Source organism: Pleuronectes platessa, chromosome 12, assembly GCF_947347685.1.
Source record: "Pleuronectes platessa chromosome 12, fPlePla1.1, whole genome shotgun sequence".
NCBI lineage: Eukaryota > Metazoa > Chordata > Actinopteri > Pleuronectiformes > Pleuronectidae > Pleuronectes > Pleuronectes platessa.
This window is the reverse complement of record NC_070637.1, coordinates 1,844,864-1,863,006: the sequence shown is the minus strand read 5'-3', so window position 1 is coordinate 1,863,006 and position 18,143 is coordinate 1,844,864. Positions and strand designations below refer to the sequence as shown.

General features: G+C 41.9%; 1 protein-coding gene across 1 annotated transcript; it reads right to left on the bottom strand.

Annotated features, from left to right (window-relative positions):
• Window positions 1-8,464: 8,464 nt before the first annotated feature.
• Window positions 8,465-17,545, bottom strand: chchd1 (coiled-coil-helix-coiled-coil-helix domain containing 1). Its single transcript, XM_053436952.1, has 3 exons — window positions 17,194-17,545; window positions 16,195-16,313; window positions 8,465-8,750 (listed from the first exon to the last, which is right to left on the bottom strand). Exons 1-3 carry the CDS (start codon window positions 17,330-17,332, stop codon window positions 8,640-8,642), a joined length of 369 nt encoding a protein of 122 aa, XP_053292927.1. The 5' UTR covers window positions 17,333-17,545; the 3' UTR covers window positions 8,465-8,639.
• Window positions 17,546-18,143: the final 598 nt, after the last annotated feature.

Genomic DNA, 18,143 nt, shown 5'->3' with positions numbered 1-18,143 from the left:
TGTAGACAGTGTGCAAAAGACAATATTATTGTATAAAATGATATATAGTATCAATATGGTTTATATTAACACATAGCGGAGTGTTTTACAGGGTACACAGTGCAAAGAGACAGGTACATTTAGTGCAGTTCTGTGATGGTGGCTCTGACAGAGGTAGCTGAATTGTACATTGTAATTGTCTTATTGCGGTTGGGAGGAACGATTTCCTGTATCGTTCCTTAGAGCAACGGGGTTGAATGAGTCTGTGGCTGAAGCTGCTCCTTAGCTTGTCCAGTGTTTTGTGGAGGGGGTGAGAGGGATTGTCCATGATTGCCAGCAGTTTTGCCAGCATCCTGTCCTCCACCACCTCGTCCAGGGTGACAAGCTTAGAGCCAACCACGGACTCTGCCTTCCTAAGGAGTTTTCTCAGTCTGTTGGCGTCCTTTGCCTTGATGCCCGCACCCCAGGACACCACAGCAAAGAAGATGGTGCTCGCCACAACAGACTTGTAGAAAATCTGCAGCATCTTGTTGCAGACATTGAAGGACCTGAGCCTCCTCAGGAAATAAAGCCGGCTCAGGCCCTTCTTGGAGACGGCCTCTGTGTTGGTGGACCAGTCCAGTTTATTGTCCAGTGTGACACCCAGGTACTTGTAAGAAGTTGTTATGAACACGGAGGAAAAAGATTGAGCGTTTAAGGTTTAATTTTTCACTTGACATGCTTTCAAACACAGACCAGTTACGTCACGACCTCCCCAAGTTTTGCTTGTACAGATGTGCCACCCCAAGAACTTATGAATTCTAAAACCTCACTGTCTCTCCAATGAGTACCTCCGTCGAATCTGTCTTTCATGTTTGTTTCAGCTGATTGACTCCAACCCACCCCTTCCCAAAATTATGAGAACTGTCGATATAGAGTGATGTAAAAGTCGCCTTAAATTCCAATGCAGGTCACATGGCTCTTCAGTCAGAGCATTACAAAAAAATCTGATCTTTATCTGATTCAGAACCACATATGAAAGTGGCCCAAATCTGATTTAAAAGTATCAGATTCCATGTGATCTGATTCGGGAAGGGGAAAACACCGGCATAAACAAAGGGAAATAGACAGAGTACTGCAAACCCTAACAGAATCCTCCCTCTTTCTGTGCCACTTTGTACTGAATCTATTTTTGAGAGTTGTTGATTCAACTGCGGGGAGGAAGTTGTGGTCCATTACTGTTGAATTTATAATTCTCAACCAAGACTGTACATTTAACCAAAGATCTCAGAGGATGAGATCAAGATAGTCGTGCAAGGCAATTATAGGGAGAATATACTCTCAAGACAAGAGTCAGAGAATATGGTGGTGCAATGTCAATACTGAGCAAAAAAAGTAGATGTAGATTGTGTGTAGTAATCATTTAATGCAGCTTCGTGGTCAGTGTTTAAAGTAAATCCCTGTAGCCCTAACATGTTTACAGCGTCATACCATGGAACACACAATAGGCTAATGGTGTTGAACTCTTAGGGTTTACATCTGTATTTGACCCCCCGATGTGACCTAGTCCCTTTTATTAAAGGGTGGCTTTAAGATAATGATATGGTCAATAGACCTTAATTGTCCCTTAAATAGCCTCGCCACCAGTCTGTTATAAACTTGTAAACTTCAATACCAACCTGTGATTTTCGAGGATGAAGTTATGTCTTCTAAAGAAGACTCAGAAAATGGAGCCTCAGAAGAACACTTTCAAAGGATTATATGACACCCATAACCAATAAGATGAGTTGTTATAGTTGAAAATGAAAAAGAGCATTCTGTATTATCTGTTTGATTAATATGTGAAGTGTTCTCTTAAACTCGGCTACATTTACTATCCCTAACCAAAATTAAAGGCAGTTTCTTTAACTACTATAAATAAGATCAATGGCTAACAGGGAAATGGACATAGAATAGGTGTTACGTTTGTGATGGTGAATGTGAGTTAATTGTCATGCTGTAGAACAGAGTTGGCATCTTGTCACAGTCCACCGTCATCTTTTCATTCAGCACCATGGCCTTTCCTTTTATAGTTGCACAACTGACCAACATGTCAGAAGATGTAGAGACTTACACAGAACTCAGGTTAGTGTTTGCCAAGAATGTTTCACAGATTAAAAAAAATCACATCTGTATAACTTTCCCAGGATTAATATCATGTTGCTTTTCTCCCATTCATGGCTTCTGAATGTCTACTTCTTTAGAGGGTTTGGTTTGTCCAGGCTGGGTTGGAGTGATTGGATATTGGGACTCTGAGCCATGTTTGTGATTTTTGTGTGGTATCAGTTTCATTATTTTGAGCAAAAAAGTTAATGTTTTGATATTGAGATAAGATTTTTGATATATGCAACACCATGGCCTTTCCTTTGATGCAAACCTAAGGCCAAACTATTAGAAATAATATTAATGTCTCAAATTTCATTCAACTATTTATTATGGGTAGTGTGGATTTAAATTTCTCATTCTGGGAGATATTCATCAGCTACTGTTATCTCATACTATATCAGTTTAATATGAAAGAGTAAATGTGCAGGCTGAGGACATGTGCATGTAAGAGTAAGTGAGTGATGATTGCTCTGGGCTATGGAGCAGTTTCCTCTGTGGTCTAGACATTTGGGAGAAGGTGATAAGCAGGGTAGGAAATGGTTGTTTAATGACGGACAGATAAAAGGGGCACAAGAAACACACAAACATTGCAAAAAATCCTTCCAGTGCTTCAGACAAAACATGAAACCAAAGAGACAAACTATGCCCTATTAAAGATAGTGGGAAACTGGGAAACATAGGAAAGAACTAGAAAGGGAAGGTTGTTAAAATAGCATTAAACATTGAAGCAACAGTTCAACATCAACAAATTTCTTGTCAGAGGAGATGAGTATGTGCAATTTAACCAAGTTCAGAACAACGAATGGAAGCAGGGGGACATTTTTGCCTAATTCTTTCACAAAGTTAATCAATCAAACACGACCTAAAGATCAATGAATTGTTTTAGTGTTGCTTTGCGTTGATACCGTCCTTTTTAATATATGAGCAGTTAGTTTCATATGTAACGGTGCAACATATAAATTAGGGATGCACCGATTTATCGGCCGAACATCGGTAGCGGCCGATATTCGCCTCATTAACTGATATCGGCTTATCGGTTATAAACTTGACTTTCGCCGATATCATTGGCCGATGTTCATATTTGTGGTAAAACCGCTGGGCACGTGCCGCAGCTGGGGGAGCAGTCGCTCCGTCGCCCTCCTCTCCGCGCCGCCGGAGGCTCAGTGTGCGGCCCCGGGAGGTCCTCATCCGGTGCCGCCTAACGGCGTCGCTGGTGCGGGGGCTTTCTTTCTCTTGGACCGCGGGTCGGTGTCCACCGCCGGCACGGAAGGCGGGCTGTTGGAGGGGACTGGGTACGCGGTCAGCGGCGGCCACTCTGGACGCGTGTCGGGCCCTTCTCGCGGATCACCTCAGCTACGGCGACCGCTGGGGGAACCCTCCGGCTGGCGCCTAGCAGCTGACTGAGGACTGGTGCGGACCAGGGGAATCCGACTGTTTAATTAAAACAAGCATCGCGAAGGGCCACGGTGTGTGTTGACGCGATGTGATTTCTGCCCGACACTCAAAACAGGTCAAACTGAGGAGGGCTTGTTAAGTTATCTTGACTCACGCAGTGTAACTTGGCGTAAAAAGTATGAGCGTAGCGTCTGTTTAAGTACTTTATTCTCATGTGCACCGGCTCTATTCATCCGTCTCATGCACAGGTAACAAGGGAATTGACAACATACGTCATACACACAGAAGCCGTAACACATCTAATAAACGGCCAATACTGCTACCGTAAATCAATGAGAAGAGCGTTCTCTATAATCCTACTTTAACAGGGCTGTTTTAGACAGGGTAAAAAGGTGCTGTTTTAAATTATCCTTTTGGTATTTTGACCAAAATATGTTACAGTCATTTCATTAAGATCCCAATGAACCATTTCAACTTGCGGTAAAATGGGTATAATCTGTCTCTGTTCAATAAAGTTTAGTTAAATCAAAGATTGTTTCATAAATTTGATTCAATTTGTGCTCATTAAAAGATAAGAGTGATGAAGGGCTGAACATTTTTTAAATAGTGCTTTTAAATAATTATTTAATAATTTTTCTGGCACAAAAGGGTGAATGAATAACAACAAAAAGAAAATAAACAAATATCGGTATCGGCTATCGGCCAGATTGTTATTTTAAATATCGGTATCGGCCAAGAATTTCCATATCGGTGCACCCCTAATATAAATGATTAAATATTACATTTAATTAATCATTTTGAACATGTATAAATTAATCTAGTGGTGGAGCTTCATGTTCCAGCTGAATACACCTCACCTCACCCTCCCCTTCCCTTCCAAACATGAAGAGAACCTGTGATAGCCTTCAGTTGTTATAAAAACTCAAAAGGTGTAGGTTTATCCAGTCTGGACTACTGTTAAAAACATGGCAGCCTCAATAGAGAGGACACCTCCTGATGTGAATATCAATCAATCAAATTCTATTTCTATAGCCCATATTCAGAAATCACAATTTGTCTCATGGGCTTAACAGGGTGTGACATCCTCTGCCCTTAACCCTCAACAAGAGTAAGGAAAAACTACTGAAAACCCCTTTTAACAGGGTAAAAAGAACGTAGAAAACTCAGAGAGAGCCACATGTGAGGGATCCCTCTCCAAGGACGGACAGAAGTGCAATATTAAGTGTTTAAATATAAAGGGCCCATTTTAGGGTAAAGAAAACCACAATTCGCAAAGTTTAGATGAAACACACTAGTGAAAACATCACTAGGATTGTTTTATATTCAATAACTTCCAATAGATCACTTTCACTTAAATCGTGCACACTGAACCTTTAAAGACCAAACCTGTGTTATGAGCATATTTGCATTTATTTGAGACTCTGATATATTCCACTGCTTCAGATGAGATAATTCAGCCTGTGAAATGATTTATGTCTTCTGAACAAGTTCTGTCTTGTGTGACATGTGGCTCAGGGGGCAGAGTAGTTTGCCCACTATGCACAGGGTTGGTGCTTCTGGCAGATCAACAGCTCTTCATTTCAAGAAATGTCCTGACGGCCTAAAACAAACATTGTGCCTGTGTCTTGTTGTGAATGTGGAGGCTTCTATCAGCAAAAAAATGGAAAAAACTTTATGTCAATCCGGTCCAATGTCCGGAAATGCTGGTAATATGGCGAGTACAGATTACGGTTTGTCATCCAACGACAGATCACATTCATAGGGAATTGTCACTGACAATGTTTGACATATAATTACCAATTAATTAGGATAATTGTTAGCTTTTCTCCTGCTGTTAACACCCCCTTCGATTGCATAATTGGAGTGTGATGGCCGCACCAGCAACCACACACACTGGAACTCTGTAACATAGTGGTAACCTCTCTTAATTCCTAATTTGCTTTGTTTGTTTCTCTTTGCACACGCTCCCACTTCATTTATTAAATAACTGGACACCTTTTGGTTTCATACAACATACTTTTATTTATTAAATCTTTTTCTGTGATAATTAATCAAGTTTTCTTTGAGTTACCAGTTCCTGGGGGTTGCTGTAGGAGTAATCTGGCCATTCAGCCAAATGAGGCCCAGCTGCAGCAGACAACATTAAGGCTTTAAAGACTAATTGGGTTGCACCATGTCTCGTGTAATCATGGGGAGGGACATTATTTCCTTATTTCGATTTTTTGTTGTTTAACTTTGATCATTGTTTGATATTTATATTTAATTATTTCCCTTAGTTAATATTATATGGTCTTATACTGGGGTGTTATTTTCTGGCTGTAGTTTGTTTTCAATGTTAGTATTTCTAAGTCTATCCCCCTTTTTGTTTTGAGTGGCTTGACCAGCCACCATATACACTCCTGATCAAAATCTTAAGACCAGTTAAAAAATTGCATGAATTTGCATTTTGCACTGTTGGATCTTAGGAAGGTTCTAAGTAGAGCTTCAAAATGCAAAAAGAAGAAATGGGAACAAGAGACCAAAAGTTGTGAGCAGGCAATTTATTGAAAACAACAATTTAACTCAAATAGGCTGTTCATCAGCTGATCAAAAGTTTAAGACCACAGCCTTTAAAAGCCAAAATCTGTGCAAAAATTTGGATTCCATGTCATTTCCTGTCATGTAATCACACTGTGAAGATCTCTTGATGGCAAAGGCAAAAGGCTCACCGTCTTTGAACGTGGTAGGATTGTTGAACTGCATAAACAAGGCCTCTCACAACGTGCCATCGCTGCTGAGGTTGGACGCAGTAAGACAGTCATTTTGCATTTCTTAAAAGATCCTCAGGGTTATGGAACAAAAAAATAAAGTGGTAGACCCCAAAAAAATCTCATCGGCGCTGAGCCGGAGGATCCGAATGGCTGTCCGTCAAGACACGGGACGATCCTCGTCCCAAATTAAGGCCATTACTGGTGCTGACTGCAGCCCAATAACCATCAGACGGCATCTGCGAAGGAAGGGCTTCAAAAACAAGAAACGTCTTCAAAGGCCACGTCTCCTTCAACGCCACAAAATTGCCCGTTTAGACTTTGCAAGGGAGCACCAAACATGGGACATTCAAAGGTGGAAGAAAGTTTTATTCTCTGACGAGAAAAAATGTAACCTTGATGGTCCTGATGGCTTCCAACGTTACTGGCATGACAAGGAGATGCCACCTGAGATGTTTTCTACGCGGCACAGTGGGGGGCGCCATCATGATCTGGGGTGCTTTTTCCTTCAATGGAACAATGGAGCTCCAGGTTGTGCAGGGGCGTCAAACAGCAGCTGGCAATGTGGAGATGTTGCAGCGGGCATCCCTCATGACTGAGGGCCCTCGTCTGTGTGGTAACGACAGGGTTTTTCAGCAGGACAACGCTCCAATTCACAATTCACAACATCAGCTGATGAACAGCCTACTTCAGTTAAATTGTTGTTTTCAATAAATTGCCTGCTCACAACTTTTGGGCTCTTGTTCCCATTTCTTCTTTTTGCATTTTGAAACTCTACTTAGAACCTTCCTAAGATTCAACAGTGCAAAATGCAAATTCATGCAATTTTTTAACTGGTCTTAAGATTTTGATCAGGAGTGTATGTTCCTCAGTGTCAGTTGAGGGACAGTTTTTGTGGTGCTCTATCCCTTACGGGAGGCTAGTTTGATTAATTTACCTTTTTACTGGCCCAAGGGTTGTGAAGTTTATCTTTTGGCATTTTTCTTAATGGGAACAAAATTATAAGACCATTAGTTCAAAGAAACTATCTGTGGCTCTCTGGTCTTCCTTCTCGGTCCCTGACAGGGAGAATAGATAATAGTTTACATGAATAGCACACACCAAAATCTTCAATCATAAACTGTTTTCAACATGAACTTAACTCTGGAGAATCTCCAGACTTTCTCCAGCCAGCCGCCTTGTTAGAAGTCCAAGAGATGTGCGAGTGAGTTGATGCAATAATACATGGAGATCCTCCGGAGGATTCCAGACGAGCGAGTGGTTGTGTAGTAAGATTTCTAACATTAAACAGATGCAATACTGAAAAAAAGAAAAACAAAACAAATATTTCAGAATGAAAATGTGGACCCAAACACATAGAAGACACCAAGGAATATGTAGACACTTTTTGATGTCGAAGGGCTGTAATTAAACATTTCTGCAGTGAAATTAAACATTAAATCCCGTCTGTCGGATGCATCTGAATGCTACAGAGATGTCTGTGTTGTGGTGAACACGTCTAAGCAGAAAATCTCTTCCAACATCTCTTGTTCATGTATGAAAGGCAAACTCGGGAGAAAGTCCAGACCCAGTTCTGAAGATAATCCTCCAGAGTTTGTTTGAAAAAAGATCTACATACTTTTTGGAGAATACTATATTTTGTCACATCCGTGTGTGACCACACCCCAATTCAAAACTTGTGCTTGACAATAGAGAATATTGTACACAGTGGACACAAGCAGAGCATAAAAGGCACAGATTTATGGTTTGTTTAAAAAAACTGTTTAAATCTACTGTATCCAGAAAGTTCTGCATCATCTACACTAACCTTTGCTTACAGGTAACTGTCTGTGTAACACTGTCTGAGTGAGAGGCAAATTTTAGGTCAGCATCTGTTTACCAGCAGTCTCAGCTTCCACAGGAGCAACGAGGCATTTAAGTTTTCAGTGATAAGTTCCCGGATGGAGCCATGAAACTGAAGAAGAATAATTGCATCACGTCCTCTAATCACATCTCTGCACTGAATGAGATCGTTAAATTGTAAATTGGGTTGAGGAAAGGTGGCATCATTTTCATCAAACTCAATTCAGGACACAAGAGAAAGTCACATTATATTTCAAACCAGTGTGTTGTGAACACAAAAGCTTTACCAGAACACTGGTAAATAATAATTGAGTACAAATAATCTAAAAATCGAATAACCTAAAAAGATTCACATGCTGAAAGAGAGGATCAGTGAGTTTGAGTTTAAACCAGCCTGGTCTGCACCGTGCTATATTTATTCAATAGATGTTTATTAAACAATGACAACTCTGAACACTTTAACACAGTGAAATCCAGTTTGAGAACTCAGTCCTGTGGGCTGTTTAATCCTGCATATCAAGTCCAAATAACAAATGCTTTGGAGCTGGCTTCCTAGACCTCAGAACACAGGCCAGGATATCTCTTCAACAAGGTTGTGGCTAGTTTTGGATGCAGACGTCCTCCCTGTGTGCTGCTGTGGTCCGATTTATTCTTCGCAGCTGCCTGTGAATGAGAAAAATGATTTGTTACTTGAGCTTTTCAATGAGACACGTGTTTATTAAACCTCAGTCAGGGAGCTTTTGTACATTGTCAACCCAGAGTGTTGGAGTGCTTCAACCCTCAGAAACTCTGTAAGATCAGGTCAGCAAACATGAACGATGGCACAATATTTTGTCGAGCTTTTTCCATAGTTGAGCCCCTAATGATTTAGTGCAGGGGTGTCCAAACTGCGGCCCGCCAACCATTTTTAATTGGCCCGCATCAATGTCTTAAAATATAATATATAAAAAACTCTTACTTATAGCACTTTGCTTTGCTTTATTTTTGAAGAAAGTGTACTTTCTTGATTCTTGTTGTCCTGGGTTTTGTACCCTCGGGGTTGATGCACTTAAGGCCGGCGCATGCTTCTGCGTTTTCAGAGACATGCAAGAAGGGGTACGCTCACGAGCCCCTTGCGTGCGTTGCCAAATTTTTTTAACTATACGACAAAGCTACGCAAGCCTCATGCAGCCCGCAAGGCTGTGATTGGTCCGCTAACTACATCCTTTCCGGAGTCAAATTTCCGGTTTCATGCCTCATAATACCGGCAGAAACCACAGAAGATTTAGAAGAACGAATATGGACCAAATAGAAGAAATTTGGCAGCAGAGGTCCGAAAGTATGACCACTTGTATAATCCGTCATTGACGGAATACAAAGACATGCAGATGGCCTGCAATTCCTGGAAGGACATCTCGGCTAATGTCGGTTTGCAGGTCGAAGAAGGTACAAAGCTGTGGAGGAAGATCACGGACAAATTTGTCCTCGTGAATAAGTATTAAAGTAATAAACAGTCGACGACGACTGCCACACACAAAGAAGGCGTCTCTAAGGTCGTCTTCGACCAAAAACGGTACTCCACCTAGTGTTCTGGCGGTGAATTGCTTTGCAACACGCACAGCCCTATGAGAACCATCAATTAAAACGAGTCCATCGACAAAATTGCGTGAAAAGTTGCAGCCGCAGAAGCATGCGCCGGCCTTTATTGTAAGTCGCTTTGTATAAAAGCGTCAGCTAAATGAAATGTAAAGTAATATAATGGACTATGGCCCACTGTATTGCACTTCTCAGCCCTGACTTGCCAGCTGTCCCTCAGAAAGCCGCCACGTACCTCAGAACGCCGCCACGCCCCCCCACCCTGAGCAACACGGTTGAGTCGCATTGTCAACAGTCCGCTCCAGGGCAGGGGGGCGTGTTGGCGTGAGTGGCCCAGTTCTTCGGATTTTTTTTCTGTATGTGGCACTAGGGACAAAAGTTTTAGCTATTACAGTAACCTGTGAATATAAAATACACAGCAGTGAAAACACGGTCAGTCCTTTTTATGGTAAATGGTTTGTATTTATATAGCGCCTTTCTAGTCTTGATGACCACTAGAAGCGCACACACATTCACACAGTATATCTATGGGCAGCACAACTTTTTTTCAAATCAATTTCACGATTATTTCAAACTTCGATTACTATTAATGAACAATTATTATATTAACAAAATTAACTGACAGGAGCAAGATTAAGTTGGTGAGAGTTATGTTGGTTACTATACATTTTCGGTTAATTGCCCAGGCCCATTGATGAGCCTGTACACATTAAAGAACTACAACAGATCTTCTGTCAGCTCTGCGATGTGCAGAGTTTATAACACTCAAAGTGCTTTTGTACTGTTCCACTCTTTACTGTGTGTTCAAAATGTCATTTGAATCCTGCTGAGCTTAGCAGTCGGATGTGGTTACTCTACCAACCATGTTCTTAAGGTTGGCAAGATGGCGTCGTAGTGTGAACACCTGCCTGTTGAGCTCCGGTGAGGTTCACTGAAATATCCGTTTAAAATACATGTTCACCTGGTGAAACGTTATAAGCGAGCGTAGGAGTAGGTCTATTATGAGCCTGGATGAATATTTTCTGAGAATGCCTCGGTCCAAACCCAAGAAAAATACTGCTTCTGAGGAGCATGCTAGCGACGCAATGGAGCCTGCTGCGGATGAACCCGAAGATGCTAACGAGGTGGTTGCCGAGGTCGAGGAGCCTGGGAGCGCTGTTAACCCAAGTGTTCTTCTGGCTTTGAGTAAGATAACTGACAACATTACAAAGTCACTGGATGTTAAAGTTAACACTGTGCTCGCTGCTATACGCGAACAAACATCTCAGATCCAGGCTTTGGCAACGCGGGTCGGTGATGCCGAGACACGGATCTCCGGCGTGGAAGACACAACGGACGTGTTGCAGGCTAAAGTGACAAAACTCGAGAAACAAATAACCGACATGGCAGATCACATAGATGATTTGGAGAACCGCAGCCGAAGATGCAACCTCCGTCTGGTTGGGCTGCCCGAAGGCACGGAAGGAAAGGATCCGGTCACTTTCATGGAGACATGGCTCCCCTCATATCTCAATCTCACAACTAAATCCGGGAAGATCAAGTTGGACCGCGCGCACCGCTCCCTAGCACCGAGGCCGGGCACTAACCAGCGCTCCAGACCCATCATCATGAAACTTCACAACTTCGCTGATAAACAACGAGTGATGGCTGCAGCCCGGCGCCTTGGTGCGGAGCCGAACCAGCCAGCGGACCGGATCAGAGTTTCCTTCTTCAATGATTACTCGGCGGCGGTGGCCAGGAAACGCAAGGCTTTTGACGAGGTGAAGGGCTGTCTAAGGAGAAAGAACGTGGAGTATGCCCTTCTATACCCCGCCACGCTGAGGCTGTTGGTCAACGGTGTGGTGAGGAGATTTGGCACGCCGGAGGCAGCTGCGATTTTCGTGGAAACGCTGCCGTAAATCTCTGTAACCACCGGAATATCCCTTTCTTTAACATTGCGTCTGGACTGTGTCATATGTGAGTATCTGCCAAATTCAGGCGTGTGTGACTTTGCCCCTTTCCTACTGCTTATAATCAACCAGGTGAAATGTTCTACTTCGCCGTGTTCTTGGCGGACAGTAGTGTGTTTATGTCTATGAGTAGGCGCGTGTCAAGCGCATGTCGTACCTGTCGGCTCTCAGCCGCAGGCAGGAGAAGGACGGTTTTTACCTACATGTTTAGTAGGGTCGTTGCCAAATTTCTATTTTTGAATGTTTTGTTGTACAGCTCTTTGTTCTTTCTTTCTTTATTTGCTTACTTTTCTCTTACCCGGTGTTTGGTGGGTCTCTTGGCTCAATATGCTTTGTATGATACATGAATAATACCAATAATGAATAAGCTGCGAATATGTACCTGGAATGTACGGGGTGTCCACAGCCCTATTAAGCGGAGAAAAATAATTACATGTCTAAAGAAGGATGATATAGATGTTGCTATGTTACAGGAGACGCATCTTGATGACACAGAGCATTTAAAGTTGCAACAAGGGCCATTCGGACAAGTATTTTTCTCATCCTTTACAACAAGAAGTAGGGGAGTAGCAGTGTTGATTAGGAAAAACCTACCTTTTATAGTATCTGACTGTGTTAGGGATGTTAATGGTCGCTATGTGATAATCAAAGGAATTTTGCAGGGTCAGAATATTGTAATGATGAACGTGTACTTTCCACCTGCCCACCCAGTCACCTTCCTTACCAAAATGTTTTTGGACTTAGCTCCATTCCTTTGTAATTCCACTGTTATTGTTGGCGGTGATTTTAATTTAATATTAAATCCGCTTATTGACAAATTTCCACATAGTAACGCGCCCCCCTCTCCTCAGGCCAACACGCTCCATGCTCTATGTGAGGAGTTTGGGCTTATTGATGCTTGGAGATGCACCCACCCCTCTGATAAACAATATACATTTTTCTCCGCCCCACATAAGTGTCAAACCAGGATTGATTATTTTTTTCTGCCAAGAACTGACTTATATTCAGTTTTATCATGCGACATAACCAGTATAATTATTTCCGACCACGCAAGAGTTACTATAGACTTTAATCTCAAAACAGCATTACATCGGTCTCGTCACTGGAGACTTAATACCATTATCCTTAAAGATGAGGAATTTACTTCCAACTTCTCCACTGAACTTAAAGCATTTCTGGAAATCAACACTTCATCGGCCAGCAATGCCTCCGTCTTGTGGGAAACATGCAAAGCTTATGCCAGAGGTTTAATTATTTCGTACTCTGCAACAAAAAAGCGCCAAAGACAGGAGAAACAAAAATCTTTAGAGAGTGAATTGACGGATAAGGAAAAAGCATATATTGCCTCTCCATCACCACCATTATGGCAAGAAATCACGGCAATCAGAACAGCTCTAAATTGCCTTCTTACCAGGGATGCAGAGAAGAAATTGAAATATACTAGACAGAGGTTTTATGAGCACGGAGATAAAGCAGGCAAATGTCTGGCCTATTATGTTAAGAAGCGTGCAGAGTCCCAAACTATTGCAGCTGTATCTGATAAAGATGGCCATAAGGTATATGAAAATAAACTGATAAATAACTGTTTTAAGAATTTTTACAAAAACCTATACTCTTCCGAACAAGCTCCAGAGGGAGAGCAACTAATGGACAATTTCTTTGCTCAATTGACGTTGCCAAATTTATCAGAAGAGCATAAGACTGCCCTTAATAGTTCCATAACTAAAACTGAAGTGCTTGGAGCTATTAATAAATTACAAAATGGAAAGTCACCAGGACCTGACGGCTTCGCTTCTGAATTTTATAAACAGTTCCAAAATATTCTTGTAGATCCTCTTCTTGATATGTTCAATCACTCTTTCACTACAGGAGAATTTCCACAGACACTGAAGGAGGCCAATATATCCTTAATTTTAAAGAAGGGGAAGTGTTCTGACTCTTGCGGGTCCTACAGGCCCATAGCCCTCCTAAATGTGGATAGGAAGCTGCTCTCTAAAATCTTGGCCTCTCGTTTAGAAAATCTTTTGCCTATACTGGTAAAGGAAGATCAGACAGGTTTTGTAAGGGGTCGGAATTCAGCTAGCAATGTTAGACGTTTGTTGAATGCTATCATAGCTTTTAAGCAGGAGTCTATTAGTGGTCTGGTGCTTTCTCTCGATGCAGAGAAGGCATTCGACCGAATTGAATGGTCTTTCTTACTGTATACACTGGGTAAATTTGGTTTGGGGGAGAACTTTATTAAATGGGTCAAGATTATCTATACTAGACCACAGGCAGCAGTCTTGACTAATGGACTCAGGTCTGAATACTTCAATACTCACAGAGGGGTGATGCAGGGCTGCCCTCTATCGCCCCTCTTATTCGCTTTGGCCATAGAGCCACTGGCTGAGGCCATAAGGGTGACACCCATAATACGCAGTTTAGAGATTGGACAGCTGTGTCATAAAATAACTTTATACGCTGATGATGTTCTAATTCTTCTGACCGAACCTGAAACATCTGTACCAGGTCTTATTGATGTGATTGACAGATTCAGTTGTTTTTCTGGTTATAAGATCAACCTGGCTAAATCAGAGGCTATGCCCCTTGGTACCCTTTCAACAATACCAACTACTGTACCTTCATTTCCTTTCAAATGGTCTCCCAATGGGTTTGTATACTTAGGAATCTTCATTACACCATCCTTTGATCAATTATATAAAGCCAACTTTGCACCCTTATTTTGTAAAATTAAGCAGGACCTAGAGCGATGGATGTCACTTCCTGTTTCCTGGCTAGGACGCATTGCCCTGGTCAAAATGAATGTGCTGCCTAGGTTATTATATCCTATCCAAATGATTCCTGTTTTGTTCTCTAAAAGGGTGTTGAAGGATATAAATGGGTGGCTCAGCTCTTTTATCTGGAACAAGCGTAGACCCAGACTTAAGATGGCAGTATTACATCTACCAAGCTCGATGGGTGGCCTGGACTTACCTAATATTAAAATTTACCAACTTTGTGCCCATTTAAGATTTGTAAACGACTGGGCTAAGGGTAAAACTTCAATCTGGTTGGATATTGAGACAGCATTATCTCAGTGCAAACTAAGTGATCTATTATTTTTTAATACTTTTAAAGAAATCAAAGCTTTCTGTGCAAACCCTGTAACAATCAACACTCTAAAAGCATGGCGGCTTGTCCGCCGTCTTGAGGGAAGATCAAATATAACATCCATTTTCACCCCAGTAATTAATAATCCTGCTTTTCCCCCAGGTTCTTCGGACCCTGGTTTTCGACAATGGTCTAATAAGAATATTAATTCCCTCAGTGACCTATTGTCAGTTGATACGCTTATGTCATTTGAACAGCTGACTAACAAATACAAATTGTCCAAACAAGATTTCTTTCGCTTTTTGCAAATACGGCATTATATCACTCATAGCACAACCCTTATTGATCACCCTGAAATATCTGCTGTTGAGAGGATTCTGTTTCATCAACAATTGAAAGTGTCTCTGAGCTCATTTTACCATGTACTTAATGGTTTTTCTGCTACTGGTGCGCAGGGGGTCAGAGGTGTGTGGGAGAGGGAGTTGTCTGTGACCATAGATGAAGACAAGTGGGATACCATTTGGTCTCTTGCAAAAAATATTTCAATTTGCACTCGGACAAGAGAAATACAATTTAAGATTTTACACAGATTACATATTTCCCCTCACCGCAGGCATTTCTTCAACCGCTCTCTCTCCCCTCTGTGTCTCAAGTGTAGAACTCATGTGGGTACTTTAACTCATTGTTTCTGGTCTTGTCATAAACTTCAAAGTTATTGGGTTGAAGTTATTAGTGAAATAGAGAGAATTTTTCATATTAATATAGGAATGGACCCCATATCCCTGATTCTAGGTCTTCCAAGTGACTGTTTGAAAACAGCAGTCAACAAAAGATTGTATAATATTTTGACGTTTGCAGCTAGGAAAAATATTCTTTTGCAGTGGATCAGTGACAAGGTCCCTTCTGTCTGTGGTTGGCGCAAAATCATTTTTGAACTGATCCCTTTGGAATATCTTACCAACATCATACATCACAGTGTAGATCAGTTCTACAGAGTGTGGCGCCCATTTTTGGACTATATCGGTCCAGACCTTTCCTCCACCCTATTAAAAGGACTGCTGTGGACTTGAACGACATTCGTGTACTGTGAGATTCACCACCTCTTGTATCATGCCATATGTTCATCCTTCATGTAAGAGCTGTCATGTTTGTTTTGTGTTTGTTTTGTTTTGTGTCTAGTTCTGTAGACATTGCTTGTTTGTTGAATGGAAACAAAAAACTGCAATAAAAACAATGAAGAGAACCATGTTCTTAAAATATTCAAGAACTGATGAGCCATGAACATACGTTTTTTTGAGCCGTATTGTCAAATAAAGTGTAGAGATGCAAGTATATCCAGATTAATATTGTAATAATTTTTTTACAAAATTACAATGCTCTAATATGTATAGAAAATGGGTTAATGTTTTTATAAAGTGATGCTTCCTGTAAATGAGTCATTTCCCTTTTTCTCATTGGAAACAAAGGTAACTTCAGGGCCTATGTGAACATACCTGAGCCTCCTTCACACAGGTATAGAATGTGTTGATCTCACTAGAGCACAGACCGTCCACAAAGTGGTTCAACTTCCAACAGGCCATCAGCACGGACATCTCTGTGATACAGGAGGCCTCTGTGGAGAGAAAACTTCACACTTAATCCAACTTGATGTAGAACGTCCATGATTAGCAGTGTCTTAACAAGCTGTACAAGCGAATGGAGCACCGCCTGTGAGCTAGTTCAGGCAGCCAACTTAAGCTGCGCTGCTCCAATCATGTGACACACATCATGTGACATACCTCACTCTCCACAATCATCTTTAATACACACCCTCCTTATTAGGCGGTCTATTTAAGCAGAGAGAATTTCCCATCAGTCCTTTTGCTTGCACTGCTGCTGCAGTATTGCAGTTGCTTTAGCCCCTCCACCACCCCAGCATCAACCTGTAGGCTCGGACAAGTATTTCCTCATCACTCCCATCATATCTATGAAATCATATGGGGGTGGGAGTGATTAAGTCTGAGCCTAGGCACCAAACACTTACATGTTTTACTGTTGCAATAAAAGTTTGAACGTGAGTACAACTCAGAATTGTCTGACTGAACTGTGACTTGTCGCTAATCACTCAGCTGTAGTTAACTAATAAAGAGACACACCACTCTGTCACTTGATGTTTAGTTTGTATGTAGTTTTCGACCTGCTGACAGGAGCATTTTAGATTTAACACAAAAATGATCTTGGCCCTCACACGAACTTCAGCTTTGTCTGTGGGGTATAAATGGAAGGTGACTGATGAACTGACTGTCTGAATCCATTCGTTCCATCATATACATTCTGTGGTTACAACCCACTGCTTAAAAATATTGTTATTGCAACACCTGGTGTTGATGTTAAAACCTTACATCCACAAACATCCCTTTCAACAATAATAATCCCCCAAAACACATACACCACGTCCTTATATCAACTTGATCTGCTGCTGCTTTGTGTCTCTGAGGCCCCTGGACTCTTACCTCCTTTCTGAAGTTTGCGGTTGGCTACAGCATCTCTCAGAGTCAACGTCCTGTTGGGTTTCAGCACCGGTTTCCCGTTTTGTCTGCTGAGCAGCCTGCTAACCTTCTCCTGGATCTGGATGCTTCCCTGCGCCGCCATGGTGTGTCCTGGTGGCTGCTCCTCCCCACCTGGCCTTGAATGCAGCGGACACTTGTCCTGCGTCTGCCTGTGGAAGAAGGAGGGAGGACAGGCTTCAACGTGGGCTACGGTCCAAATATCTAAATAATCTGTTACGTCTCTCAGTCCTTCAGAGAGCTCATCTGAGGGACGCCATGCTCCACCGTAAAGCACAGTGTCGACTGTCGTAAAACTGACGTGCAGACAGTCGTCTTACCAACCGCTACCGCGATCAAGGACATTCGTAGTTCTCAGCACTGGTTAAACTACAAGCAGCTGATTCAGAGAGCAGAGCAGACAGATGAGGGTGGATCTGATTCCCAGCTTCAGAGTAACATGAGTTTTGAAGTTCAGATGAGAATAAAATGTGATTTATAGCTGTAGTTTGAATATTGACTGCTGGGGGACCGAGACATAATATGGGTCTGCCTGCTAGCTGTTGGGACCCGAAGATATTTTTCAGTTTTATTTGCATTTAACTCTAGGAAGTTAAATGACATCCATTCCTTAATGGCAGATAGGCAGTGATGGCTCCTGCCAAATTTCTCAGGGTCGGGCAATTGTTCCGATGATGGCTAAGGTTACATGTTTAATGGGTAAATAAACTCAAGTCAGCTAGACATTGCATTATGTACATTAAGCATAAAATGTTTTTGTTTTTTTATCTGGTCACCTCACATAGCATTACCACCATTAACCACAAAACAAGAATTGATCCTGAGGCTACATACTGTACAGTGGGCGGCTGTGGCTGAGGGGATAGAGCGGTCGTCCTCGAACCTGAAGGGTGGCA

What these genes read in the sequence shown, in the direction of transcription:
- chchd1 (XM_053436952.1), bottom strand. Translation starts at nt 17,332, where the DNA reads ATGGCGGCGCAGGGAAGCATCCAGATCCAGGAGAAGGTTAGCAGGCTG. An exon ending in CCGCAAACTTCAGAAAGGAG is followed by an intron (nt 16,314 to 17,193) that starts GTAAGAGTCCAG and finishes TTCTCTCCACAG; the next exon opens with AGGCCTCCTGTATCACAGAG. An exon ending in CCTGTGTGAAGGAGGCTCAG is followed by an intron (nt 8,751 to 16,194) that starts GTATGTTCACAT and finishes TCTCATTCACAG; the next exon opens with GCAGCTGCGAAGAATAAATC.